At 35.6% G+C, this 13511-nt stretch overlaps 2 protein-coding genes across 2 annotated transcripts in view; both read right to left on the bottom strand.

The window, feature by feature from the left end:
- Window positions 1-13511, bottom strand: part of LOC125648935 (leukocyte tyrosine kinase receptor-like) — a 247458-nt gene that overhangs the window by 49657 nt on the left and 184290 nt on the right. Inside the window, exon 15 of the mRNA XM_056164604.1 lies at window positions 4236-4349. Within this exon, the coding sequence (XP_056020579.1) occupies window positions 4236-4349 (114 nt within the window). The remainder of the gene's footprint in view (window positions 1-4235; window positions 4350-13511) is intronic.
- On the bottom strand, window positions 153-7767 carry LOC130054548 (uncharacterized). Its single transcript, XM_056164605.1, has 6 exons — window positions 7417-7767; window positions 7139-7239; window positions 6793-6909; window positions 6537-6612; window positions 6205-6430; window positions 153-5737 (listed from the first exon to the last, which is right to left on the bottom strand). The coding sequence occupies exons 1-5, from the start codon at window positions 7631-7633 to the stop codon at window positions 6414-6416; spliced, it is 528 nt and encodes a 175-aa protein (XP_056020580.1). The 5' UTR covers window positions 7634-7767; the 3' UTR covers window positions 153-5737; window positions 6205-6413.

Raw genomic sequence — 13511 nt, 5'->3', positions numbered from 1 at the left:
GCTCAAAATTCACGACATTTTACCATGAAAATAAATATTTGTCTTTTCAAAGAAATTATCAATCTAATCATTGTACATGTATCATATATTAACACAACATCAAGTGTGTTTGACCATTAACTTTAACAAAACTAAAAAAAGAAAAAAGAAAAAACCTTTAAAATAAATATTTTATTAAAATATTCAGCAAAAAATCCTCTCCAACAACAAGTCACATACATATTATCAAATAATACTTAAAGTTGCATCCTTTTACACCATATAAACATTGGCTGGTCTATATATCTAAATTTAAATTAAAGCACATGCATTTAGGTACGACTACAAAGGCGATCTTGCTTGGATTGCAGAGTCTGGTGGAACAATCTGCATTGCAACCTGAAAAGGAGTGATCTGCCCTGCTATGAAGTTGGCAAACAAAACCTTTGCACCCATGACATCTGAAATAATTACCAGGAAAAAAACCCACATCAAAATATACGTTTTTACTTGTAAATTAAGGCTACTTGCTAATATAAAATTCAGTACAGACTTGTGCGAATTACGCATCACAAAGTCTATTGAATACTACACTATATAGACTATATAATACATCGCTATAGACAGATAGATTCAGATAGCCTATATCATTATAGTTGGAAAATATATATTTGACGTACCTTATTGCATATTTTGGATGCTGTCAGCGAGAGGCAAAAATCGGGAATGTCCGATTGTTATGTGGTGACACTATCATCGTTGTCAATCCTCCATTCACGTTTGTGTAAAGGATATGTCAATTTGAAATCCGTCTTCCCGATTCATTACTATCAAAACATGCTTCGCACTGTCCGATAAGCACCCCGACACAGGCAAATTACACCACCCCGATACCATGCGACACAGGTAAACAGCAATGGCTGACTATTGTCCCTATTTCTGATTGGCCAGTTCAGAAATGACGCGGGATTTCAAATTCCGGTTGGAAATGGGGGGGTTGTTGTCATAAAAGGGGAGATATTTTTAGAAAATCGGGATTTCGGAGTATTTTTGCAATTCCGATCGGGATATCGGGATTTGCCTTTTCAACTGCTTCAAACCGGGAGAATCCCACACAAATCGGGGAAAGTTGGCATGTATGGCTCTTCTGGCTCAGAAATTCTTTAGAATATTTTTAAATGACCTGGCCCTCTATTTGCATTTTTGTGATTATCTCCCCTTTGAAGGGGGCATGGTCCTTCACTTGAACACGCTTGAAAGCCCTTTACCTAAGGATGCTTTTTGCCAAGTTTGGTTGAAATTGACCCAGTGGTTCTGGAGAAGTCGAAAATGTAAAAAGTTTACAGACGGACAAAAGGCGATCAGAAAAGCTCATTTGAGCTTTCAGCTCAGATGAGCTAAAAACTGTCCAATATGTCCGATATTGAATTGTCTGGGACTGTTCTCCGTTCTGGGAAGTTCACCATTATAAACACATTCCCAATATGGAATTTTGTCTTTGGTCAACTATTCAGCATGACGGATTACAATTGCATTCATAAAATCATTACCTAATTTTCAATATAGAGAGAGATCATTTCTGGTTTTTGTTTTGTTTTGTTTTTTAAATTTTCTTAGTTTTTTTTAACAGTACTTTATTAAGTATAACATAATAAGGATTAGACAGCAGGCAGTACCCATGTAAGCCTTCTCCTTTAAGGTACAAGATAAAGTCCACATAATGATGTACATGAGAAATTACAATATAAATGTATATATATGATCATTTATTTTACATAAGGAACATTTAATTTGGAGCTCCTAGTGACTTCCTAATAATTAAGTTTTATTTACTGTATATGATATCAATAGATATAACATACCTTAATGCATGCAATTATTCAAAAATTGTTCTTCAATTCATTTGAAGTAAAAATATCGTTCATTCACACAACAATTCAAACACGCATTAAAAAAGTCCTTTCTCTATGCAATATTACATGTATCTAATTGTGATTTCCCGTGCTCAATGAGTGGGTTTCATCTAGTATCTCAAATTATAATCCCTCGATCCAACTCTAGGCAAGTGGCCTGCTAAAGTCAAAGGGAAATACAACCAGTCTGGGAAAATACAGACCTCACTGGCCCACCCTACCCCTAAGGACCATGATTTGAACAAACTTGAATCTGCACTATGTCAGGAAGCTTTCATGTAAATCTAAATGACCCCATCTTAATTTCGCATTTTCGTAATCATCTACCCTTTGAAGAGGGCATGGTCCTTCATTTGAAGGAATTTGAATCCCCTTCACCCATGGATGATGTGTCAAGTTTGATTGAAATTGGCCCCAGTGGTTCTGGAGAAGACGATGAAAATAAGAAAAGTTTACAGACAGATGGAAAACAGGTGATCAGAATAGCTCACTTCAGCTTTCAGCTCAGGTGAGCAAAAACAAAATCACGGTTTAACTCGTAATTAACTTTTCACATACTCCCAAAATCCATACACACACGCATCAAAAGATTATCTTATTTACAGTCAGTTTGTGACGTAATACAGAGTTATCCAGGTGTGATATGGAAATCCGTATTGGGCAAAGACGAGGTGTGGTCCCAATCTGGATTTCCATTTCTTACCCTGGTTGACTCCGTATTATGTCCTAAACTGACAGTGTTACAAATTTATCTCGCTGAAGACCTTTAGAAAATTTGTTCAAGATTTCAGTCACATTAATACTATCTTTGAATTCAAAAGCTAAGTACAAAATTGGCTGTTTATTCAGTAATTAGTGAAATAAATTAACTTTTGAAAAATGCCCCCCCCCCCCTCCCCCGTGGGAGCAATCAAATGTCCCTTTTGGGGATGGTGGTTGTAATTTGACCATTGTATGCTACAGTCCCAAATGATTAAAGTTTTCTAGACTCCAATTTTAGCTGTACACAAGAAAGAAAAATGTGCCTTCATTACCCATATATCAAAACTTTGAAAAAAATATTGTCACATTTAGTGCATTAAATCCAATTTGTCTGAATTTTCAACTAAAAATCAATTCTTAAATAATCATGTTTCCTATTTGTTCTCTACCTAACTCATTATCTAAGAAATCTGTGCTTGGTTTAAGGTAATCTTTTATCATGTTTTTCGTTCTGAATTCCACAGAGTATCTTTAGATCAATTACACCATGAACACCTCTAACATTAACTACTTTTATATCTATTGTTTTAGCAATGTTCAATAATTAACGCACAGCATACTGTAAACCTACTTTTATTTGTGTGCGAGAAAATTTCGCGAGATTTGCGAGAACTTTGTCGTAGCGAATATTTCTCGTCACGAACCAGTCCTTGAATGTCTGTCATATACTCGAAAAAGGCTCGATTGTGAAAAATACTTTTTGTGAACCAGTTTACCACAGGTGAATAGAGAAATAAAGTCACCACGAATAAAAGTTGATTTACAGTATCAAAATCTGGCATCACTTATGAGCATTTATTAATGTTCTGATTTTATAAAGAAAACTGGTTACCGACATGAAGAACGTGATCCATCATGCATTTGAAATAATTCTTCATCCTCATTTCTTTCTCTCAATTAGCCCAGAGCTTGTATCATCTTTTATTTATCAATGTAATGCACAGTATGTTTGTTTCTTTTACTAAATAAGTTTGTTGAATGATATCTTTTACATTTTTCTCAACCCCCTAAATCTTGGTGTATTCCATCAAACCTACTAAACTGACCTTGTTTTTAATTTTGTTTACATGCATACAAGTAATTGTACATGCCAATGAATAATACACGATAACATAATTTTAACAAATTTCCTGAAACATTGTAAATATATAATTTATGACTTAGTCAGTGGATAAAATATGCATATTTCCTTTTTTCAATGCTGCATTTTTTACAAATGCAATTATCATAAAAGACAAATCTACAGAAATTATGAAGTAAATATATGCTTCCATATTTTCCCAAAGTTTAAACAGATTCTTGATCAACCTTAAAATACTGATTTTAGCCGTGAGAACTTCTGTAAAATAGGCCCCTGATCCTGTAAAATTAATCTGACCAAAGTTTGAGACATATTCAATTATTAACTTGAATATCTAATATAACATGTCTCAAAAATTGGATTGAAATGTTCTTAGAAAATGTTTTATATAGCAAGAACTCTTTTAGTTTACTATTTTGCATCTCTCTTATTTAAAAATTGTTAATAATCTTGCCTAGCTTTTAAAAGTGGTTACATGTTGACAAAAAATTCTCACTGACCTTGAAAATAAAGGATGCCCCTCCACCACCTCCCCCTCCCCCAGCTACCCAGGATGTCGGGGTGTTGTTCAGTGAGTCCCTCGCCTCACAGATCTTCATAACTGTATCGGGTACCTGGAAAAGTCAAACACGAGGGTTGATCAAAAAGTTTGCAAACTATTTCTATATCTACATAACCACAGTTCAGATCAGAATGAATTTTCCCGTACGAAATTTTCCGCCCGTAAGAGAGTCGTAATTGGGCAGGGTTTCCTTATACTTTTCTGGTCGGAATCTGGCAGTTTCATATTCTCTCACTTTTAAGAAGATATGAGGTTCACGGGCGTCAAACGTACGTATATCAACCGGAATTTGGGCCTAATTATTTAAATGAGTTCTGGCCGGAAAAAGAACGTAAAAATTAATCCCGCCTGGAATCCGGCCGTAATTCTTCAAGCTTCTCGCATTCAGAATCTGGTTGTAATATTGATTCCACCCGGAATCCGGCTGTAATTTTTCAAGCTTCTCACATTCAGAATCTTACTGGCTGTAATATGGATTCCACCTGGAATCCGGCCGTAATTTTTCAAGTTTCTCGCATTCAAAACCTGGCTGTAATTATCGATTCGGCCCGTAATTTTTTTAGCATCTCGCATCTGAATCCAGCTGTCTATTCCACGGGGAATCTGACCACAATTTATCCGCGTATGAAATATTTGCTAGAGTGCATAAATAAACGTAAACGATACAAAAATTGATATTGATTTAATTTTTTTTTTTTACAGCATATACTAATATGAATTACACAAAATATAAACGATTATAAATATTGATGACTGATGTTAATGTTTATTAATTATAGATATTGAATACGCCAATGCCTTAAGTGTCACGGAATCCATTAAATAATGGACTGCATAAAAAATTATTATAACAACCTTAGCTACCCGCCCTTTTTATTTGCTCTAATATCTCAGTCTGCTAAATATCCAAGTTAAGGTCAGTACTTTACACAATATGACAGCATATCCACGTATACGGCCTTGAGTGGTAGAGTTCTATAAATACCCATGTCATCAGAATAAAGTCCTTAAAGCTACATTTAAATCAATGTTCAAATTGACTTAATAATTGCTTTAGGAATACTGCAATGAAAATCCTGATCTTCATCGTTATAATCAATTCAATTGACTCGAACCATGTTACATGGAAATGGTACCCGTATAATATACATTTGATCATCAGAGGTTACTATTCATACCTGTAAATGGTAAACATATATCATACTATGGTGGTGGTAATAATAAATAAGATATAAACAAATACTTACAGTTTGGAATTTATTCCGCAATATTATATACATTTACATATAATATATTACTGGTACACAACTATAAATCACCAAGTCATTTGTTTAACACACTGTTTTCTTGCATAACAAATTCGTTCTGTTATTGCACTGTTCAGCGTTTGCTCGCTTGGTGCAGCATGGTCGTTGTTATGACACCATATCACAACGTAATCTGAAATATGAATATATATACATGTATATATATATATATATATATATATATATATATATATATACTTGCTTTCGATGACATGGAATTCTCGCTACGCTGTCACATGCTATATATGTATATAGATAGATAGATATAGATATAAAAGAAATATCATAAAGCCGATTGAGTATACTCGAATATTTACTTTACTTCAAGGCTATAATGACGTATACGTAATACATACATAAATAATATAACTATCTATATTGAAAGTACAGCACAAGAAGGGGGGGGGGGTGTTGACATTACTTTTTAGCAGGTATTATGCATATCATGGTCTCTCTACATCATATAGCATGAATTGATCAAAAGTACAATTACATGAGAATACAAAGACATGTATCCACAACGTATCTAAAGTTTATATAGGACCGAACTTTTCCCTTAATGCTCATTCTTACGTGATTTATTAAGCTTATGATACTCACTTTTGAGGGCCTGAGTCCTGACTTTATCGAGGACTGGTTTTTCCTTGTCTTTGGTATTTCCAATGCCTTATCCTCGAGAGGCAGCAAGTTCTTCCAAGTTAAACAGCTCTGCGAGCAATTTATGACAGAGAGTAAAACCCGGCTTATTGCTCTTTTTTGCTGTGGACACTGCTTTCCTTAAGCCATCCTTGGACACCATGACATCCGAATCATCGAGAAGTTTTGCCTGCAATTAGTTCTGTGATGTTATTATATGGCTTTATAAAGCAAACAGAACTGAAAATGAGTTAGTTTTAACAAAGTTAAGAATCGTATACTTATTTTTAACGTACCATTTGCGGGGTGCCTTCTGATGGACGATTTGCCGCATGTCCTTTGCAGTGAGATCATACTGTCATTCATGTTGACCTGAGAAGAAAGATCGAGGTTCTTATAATTATTCTAACTATCTAAATAATATTTCAAGTTGTTGAAAAACCAAGTGCAAATTGTAATTACACAGTAATTGTATCAAATTTCATAAAGTAAGTGATAGGTACTTTGATTTTCACTGACAATAATTTTTGCATCAACTTGTAGGTTACACACCATCTGTGGGGCGGAGTCCTGCGGAAGAGTATCTAAATGTTCTTCAGTTTCGTTGCTGATGTGCTGGTCAATATAGAGAGGTCGTCGTGTCTTGTTTACCTGGAAGGCTGTGTTATCCTGTGATTGTGCAAAGGACTAAATTATTGTATATGTGGAGAGAGAGAGAGAGAGAGAGAGAGAGAGTTATTAGTGACAGATTCATCGTTTTATCCGACAACTGAATTGTAAAAAAACATCTTGTAGACTTTTTTAAAAATCAATGACTCAAAATTACATTGTAATTATTTAATACTTAATTTGAATATTTTGTTTTCTCGTTCTTGGCACAATACTTTCAATAACTAACCGGTTGTCCGTCTGTAAATGCTTCGACTAATTTTGTTAGGTAACACTGTACATCTGGTCGCATTAGTCCGCGTAGTACATCTAATACCTCCGGACTTGGAGCTAAAAGACATGTGAATTAATGTATACAATGACATGATATAAGAAACCATATTAATGACTGGAAAACGTTTAACTAATTTATGGTATATTTTATCATGTTTATATATATTTTAAACATATCAATTATATTTGAAGTAACACATGAAGTAAGCACATAAGATGAGAAACAAATCATACCTGGGAGTGTCCTATTACTTGAAGCTTGTGAAGTCTGTGGTGGCTGAACATTGTGATGGTCAGTTACCGGTATGACATTGTCCATTGCAGACGTACACATTGACCATGTTGTGGACAATACTGTCATTCCCAAAGGAGATGACGGCCTGCTTGTGGTAAAATGTGCTGATGGATTTGGTTCAATACGAGGTAGTCGGGTGGGGGGCGTGTCGTACATTGACCCATATTTATGACATGGCAGAGGTTTGGTGGTGTTTTTTTGCAAAGGTGTGTAATGTAGGTGCTGTGTATCATAAGGCGATATAAAATTTTGACCTATTTGTGTCGACCTGTGTGTCTGGATGTACGGGTGTTAGGTGAGGTGTGTCTGGATGTTAGGTGGTGTGTCTGGATGTACGGGTGTTAGGTGAGGTGTGTCTGGATGTACGGGTGTTAGGTGAGGTGTGTCTGGATGTACGGGTATTAGGTGAGGTGTGTCTGGATGTACGGATGTTAGGTGAGGTGTGTCTGGATGTACAAATGTTAGGTGAGGTGTGTCTGGATGTATGGGTGTTAGGTGAGGTGTGTCTGGATGTACGGGTGTTAGGTGAGGTGTGTCTGGATGTACGGGTGTTAGGTGAAGTGTGTCTGGATGTACGGGTGTTAGGTGAGGTGTGTCTGGATGTACGGATGTTAGGTGAGGTGTGTCTGGATGTACGGGTGTTAGGTGAGGTGTGTTTGTCCTGCCTTGGCACTGTGTGTTTGGGTGCGCAGGTGTTGATGTTAAATAGGTGTGTTTGTCCTGCCTTGGCACTGTGTTTGGGTGCGCGAGTGTTGATGTTAAGTTAGGTGTGTCTGTCCTGCCTTTACACAGTGTGTTTGGGTGCGCGGGTGTTGATGTTAAGTTAGGTGTGTCTGTCCTGCCATGGTACTGTGTGTTTGAGGGTGCGGGTGTTGATGTTAAGTAGGTGTGTTTGTCCTGCCTTGGCACTGTGTGTTTGGGTGCGCCGGTGTTGATGTTAAGTGTGTCTGTCCTGCCTTGGCACTGTGTTTGGGTGCGCGGGTGTTGATGTTAAGGTAGGTGTGTCTGTCCTAGTATGAGAGTGTTCATCATCACTACCACTGTCCTCAAACTGAGCTGCTAAGATAATTTTATTTATCTCAGTTTCAGTGGTGGTTTTTTTTTATGTCACCTTCTCCTTACTGATCTTTCTCTTTTTGGGACTGGTGCACTCATCTTGTCTTTTGCTTTCTCCGTTTCTTTCCTCTTTCTCTTGCCCATCGTTTTCTGCTCGTTGACCTCAAAGCGAAAAAACACTCTGGGGTTTCTTTGTCCCCGAGGTCTTTTTTTGCTTTTTTAATGAGTTTTACATACGCCTGGTAAGCGAATTCCTCCAGGGAATCTTCCTTATCTGAAATATAGTACGAACCCTTGTCTGTGATGTATCATTAAAAAAATGTATGAATTGTTAATATTTACAAAAAATATACTTGGGGGCAGATCCCATTTGGATTCGCCTATTTTGTAATTTTTCAAAATTGTTTGGTGCCGATATTGTTGTAATCTGAAATGAATAATGTGATTACCTTTTTTTCAGAAAGTGTATATCTGTAGTGTAAAATTGCGATTGAAGAAAAATGATGTCGTATCTTTAAAATGTAAATAGTCATTTAATAATTTTTTTTGGTTACACCTACTCTTTAACTTGAATTTACACCTACATGTATGTATATTTCCTTGAATTGCGCCATTTCACTAGTGCTGCGATTTTTGAACAATGAAAATATATTCACCGATTTATTTTTTACACTGCAGTGTGCATTTTGTTCTCAAACGCGACACAGGTGATACCGGCTGAACAGCATTGAATTTGTGTGCTGATTACATCAAAGATAATGACGGTACAGGTTGACAATGTGCATTTCCTGTTGGATATTTTATCACTAAATAGCCAAAACATAATTGACTACTGTTGATGATAAGAGTTGTATTATTGAAGCTCTCCTAAATTATTTGTCTGAAGAACAAATTATATATATGGTAGTTAATTTGTTTACTTCACTGTTGTAAATGTTTTCATATGTGTATTTTTAAAAATGTTTATTCTAATCGCAATTTACAATCAAGAGATTATAATAAATGTCTCGAAGAATACCTGTACCAGAAACGTTTGCTTTACGAAATGTGAGTCATTATACAGAGAATTGGATGTAGTCACGTGACCAAGTTTTGAATGTTCCTAGAAAAAGCTAAATAAACCTTACTAAAAAGGTATTCTACAACATAAATTGTAAGTAAACATGAACAGAAAGAAATCTAATATATATGTGTATACATATATATATATATATATATATATATATATATATATATAAAATATATATATATATATATATATATGTGTGTGTGTGTGTGTGTGTGTTATGTTTACCCATACAGTGGTCACAAAGTTTTAAACAAAGAATATCACATTACCTCCGACTTTCACTATTGTCCCATGGTACAAGACTTTGGGCGCGTTTCCTTTCATTTTCCACAGCATTTCCACCTTTTCTCTTGGCAAAAAGTTTCAAAGAAGCTTTAAATCGCGATCATTCCTTCCTACGACACTTAGGCTACTATCTTCTTTGAAATATATGCAAGCAAACATTTTTTAAAACTTGGTTTACAATTTGCAACGTTTCTCGTATATCGTGCGCTCTGGTGATGACAACTTGACCGATCAACTGATAAGAGTAGCTGCGAAGGCTGGACGCTGTGAGGGACAACACGGGGATTTTGCAGTAATTCCATACTGGAAGTTATTTCTCACTTAATTGTATATTTAAAGAACCAATGAATGCAACGCATATATATACCATACTATCTGCAACAAACGTGTATGTTGTCAACAAAAATTGATTAAGGTATCTGAATCCATGATCACCCCTGTTTTACCCTAAATTAAGCATCATTATACGTATATCCAAAGCAAGATGGGCAAGCGAAGAGGACCTTACAAAAAACGAAAAACAGAATTAAATTGCGAGGATTATGAATTTAAAGGGGAAACTATTTATGCATGTTTGCATTTGCAACTTCAAGGAGATTTTGCAGACCAAGGAGATATTCAAGGAGATGTGCAGAATCAACAAAGAATTGAAAATGATGGCATTGAAGCCTGTGAATTAGAACAGGAATGTGCTAATATATCAAGGAATGAGGCTCACCCACAGGTGGATAATCATAATTTTAGTTAGACAACTGCTCAAAATTCATAACCATAATCGTAATTAAGTGTGTGTTATGACAATATGGTATATGTATGTAATTATAGTAGACATGCTCAAAAATGTAATTGTCATCTTTATAATATTCATGTATGGGTGGCCGGTTTAATGAAGTGCAACATACAATATTTCTTTAACATTTTAAGACAACTGGAGATAATAATGATTTTCCAAGCAAGGAGAATGTGGATGAAGAATACGATTTCAAGTATGAGGAGGTACTAAATGTTCTCGCGAAAACAACTGATGATAATGAAGACCAAGTGATTGAAGAAACATTAGATGAAATGAGATGTGATGATGACCTGCAGTTACATGACAGTGTGGAGTATCAATGTTTTCAAGATGATGATTTGGACGTTGAATTGAATGAGGATAATTTTCAAAATGCCTTTGAAGCTGTTGGAAGTGAAGATGAGGATATGCAGCCCCTCTATCCAGGATCGAGAGTAACTACGGGAGCGTTTATGTTACTCTTATCTCTGTTTACAATGAAACACAGTATAGTCGGGGACGGTATTATGCAACTCCTTAATTTAATTTCCTTGGCATTGCCGCAGGGACATAACTTGTGTACCAGCCTGCATTCATATCGGGCTTTTTTTCGCAAATTGCGTAACCCTATAGTATATCACCATCACTGTCCATTTTGCTTAGGATTTATTGAAAACAAAAACATAAGTAAATGTCCGTACAGTGGATGTGAAAAAAGCCTACAAACTTCCAATACACCATATTTTTTAGAAATGCCGATTGAAGAACAAATTAAGAACTTTTTTTCTCAGAGAGGTTTCTACAGTAATTTACAAGGCCGATTTAATAGTAATAGCGATACATACAAAGACATTTATGATGGAACATTATACAAATCTTATATGGAAAATAATGGAATATTGAATTCGCCAAATCATATATAATTTACTTTCAACACAGACAGAGCTCCCGTTTTCAAAAGCTCTAAAGTTGCGATATGGCCTCTGTTTTTAGTTATCAATGAGCTACCTTATCACCTTCGAATGATGAAAGAAAACATGATTTTAGCCGGTTTGTGGTTTGGAAATCACAAGCCATCCATGGGAACCTTTTTGCATCCATTTTTAAATGCTTTTAGGAGACTTACAAAAGGGCATCGAGTTTAACGTACCCTGCATTGGATCAGTGACAAGTAAATCTGTACTTTTATGTGGAACAGCTGATCTGCCAACTAGATCTTTACTATGCAATTCTATTCAGTTTAATGGTTCCTTTTCCTGTTGGAAATGCCTGCAGCCAGGAGAAACTGCAGCTAGGGGAAAGGGCCATTGTTATGACTTCCCCTACATTCATGAAAATCCCAAAGGACCCGAAAGAACGTGTCATTCGCGACGCAAGAGAAGCTATGGAAAATTTGGAAAACGGACGGTCTAGATATGCAGTTAATGGAATTAAAGGACCTTCATGGCTTGCATTTCCCCCCCGAATTCAATATATTGAAGGGAATAGCCATAGATTATATGCATGGTGTTCTTTTGGGAGTACAAAAACTACTTTTGCGACTGTGGTTTGCACCTGAATTTAAACAACATAATTTTAGTGTATACAACCATATAGAAGAAGCTGACGTACGTTTGAAAAATCTCCATCCTACCTTGGAAATAACAAGAATGCCACGGACAATTCAAAATGACTTGAAATATTGGAAAGCATCCGAATTCAGATCTTTCCTCCTCTATTTTGGTCTTCCAGTACTTCACGGAATTTTGGATAAACAAAGATTTCGACATTTTTCCCTACTGTCCAATGCTATTCACTTGTTTTTATATTGCGGATCGACCGATGCCATGATAAATCAAGGTTAAGAAAGGATGTTTGAATTTTGCTCAAAGTTTGAGATATTATATGATGTATCTTTTATGACATTGAATTTGCACCAACTTGTTCATCTGGCAGACAGTGTAATGTGTTTAGGGCCTTTGTATACACACTCGTGTTTTTCATTTGAGGACAAAAATGGATTCATATTAAAATTGATCAGGGGGACTCAAAGTACTGACAATCAAATTACTACAGGTGTCTCTTTCATGCAAAAAAATCCAGAATTAAAACAGAAATGCTTGTCATCAGAACAAAAAGACATAGAACAATTATGCAAGTCAATTGATTCACCGCATACTTTGAAGAGAAGAATATTAATTTCAGATGATACATTTGTATTAGGAGCACTCAAAGACAAAGTGTTATCCAATGAGGAATTCGACTGTCTGTGGGAGTATTTAGGCTATTGCCCTGTTCAAAACCAGTGCGATTTTTTGTAATCTTAGACTTAGACTGGATAGTAGATACTACGCTCGCTTTGACTGAGCGTCTACAGTCTCCACAATTTTCGCCAGAAATTAATATCTTGTCTGTTAAAGTAACAAACGAGACAAAGTTTGTCAACATCAAAAACATTCAAGAAGGTTGCATGTATTTATCTGTTTCCAACACAAATAGACACTACGTGTGCAGATTTCCAAATAAACTAGAATCAGATTGATTATGCATACTAATTGAAAGTACATATTATGTACATGTCATTAACATGTGGACATCCATGAAACTATGGTAAATAAATGGGAATTTTGAAAGACAATTCAAATTGTATATGTTTTAATGTATAAAATGTCTAAGTTTCACATTTCTGATTCACGATAATTTCGAAGTTCCAAATTCCGGCTCACGAAAATTCCAAGTTATAAATTCCATGTCACATGAAGATTTCTGTCTGTAAAAATAATCTAAGTGTTGATTTTACATGTGAAGATAGATAACGATGCAGTTTACTGTCGGTTTCCGGGTGGAATTTCTTATTTTTCTGGCCGTAAAAT

Source organism: Ostrea edulis, chromosome 5 (genome assembly GCF_947568905.1).
Source record: "Ostrea edulis chromosome 5, xbOstEdul1.1, whole genome shotgun sequence".
Lineage (NCBI taxonomy): Eukaryota > Metazoa > Mollusca > Bivalvia > Ostreida > Ostreidae > Ostrea > Ostrea edulis.
The sequence above is the reverse complement of the archived record's forward strand: the minus strand, read 5'-3'. Positions and strand labels throughout refer to the sequence as shown.

Excerpts from the sequence above, each read along its gene's own strand:
- LOC130054548 (XM_056164605.1), bottom strand. The coding sequence starts at position 7,633 with ATGTACGACACGCCCCCCACCCGACTACCTCGTATTGAACCAAATCCA. Across the intron at positions 7,240-7,416 it reads AAGTAATAGGACACTCCCAG|CTCCAAGTCCGGAGGTATTA; the intron begins GTATGATTTGTT and ends CATGTCTTTTAG. Across the intron at positions 6,613-6,792 it reads AGGACTCCGCCCCACAGATG|GTCAACATGAATGACAGTAT; the intron begins GTGTGTAACCTA and ends CTTTCTTCTCAG.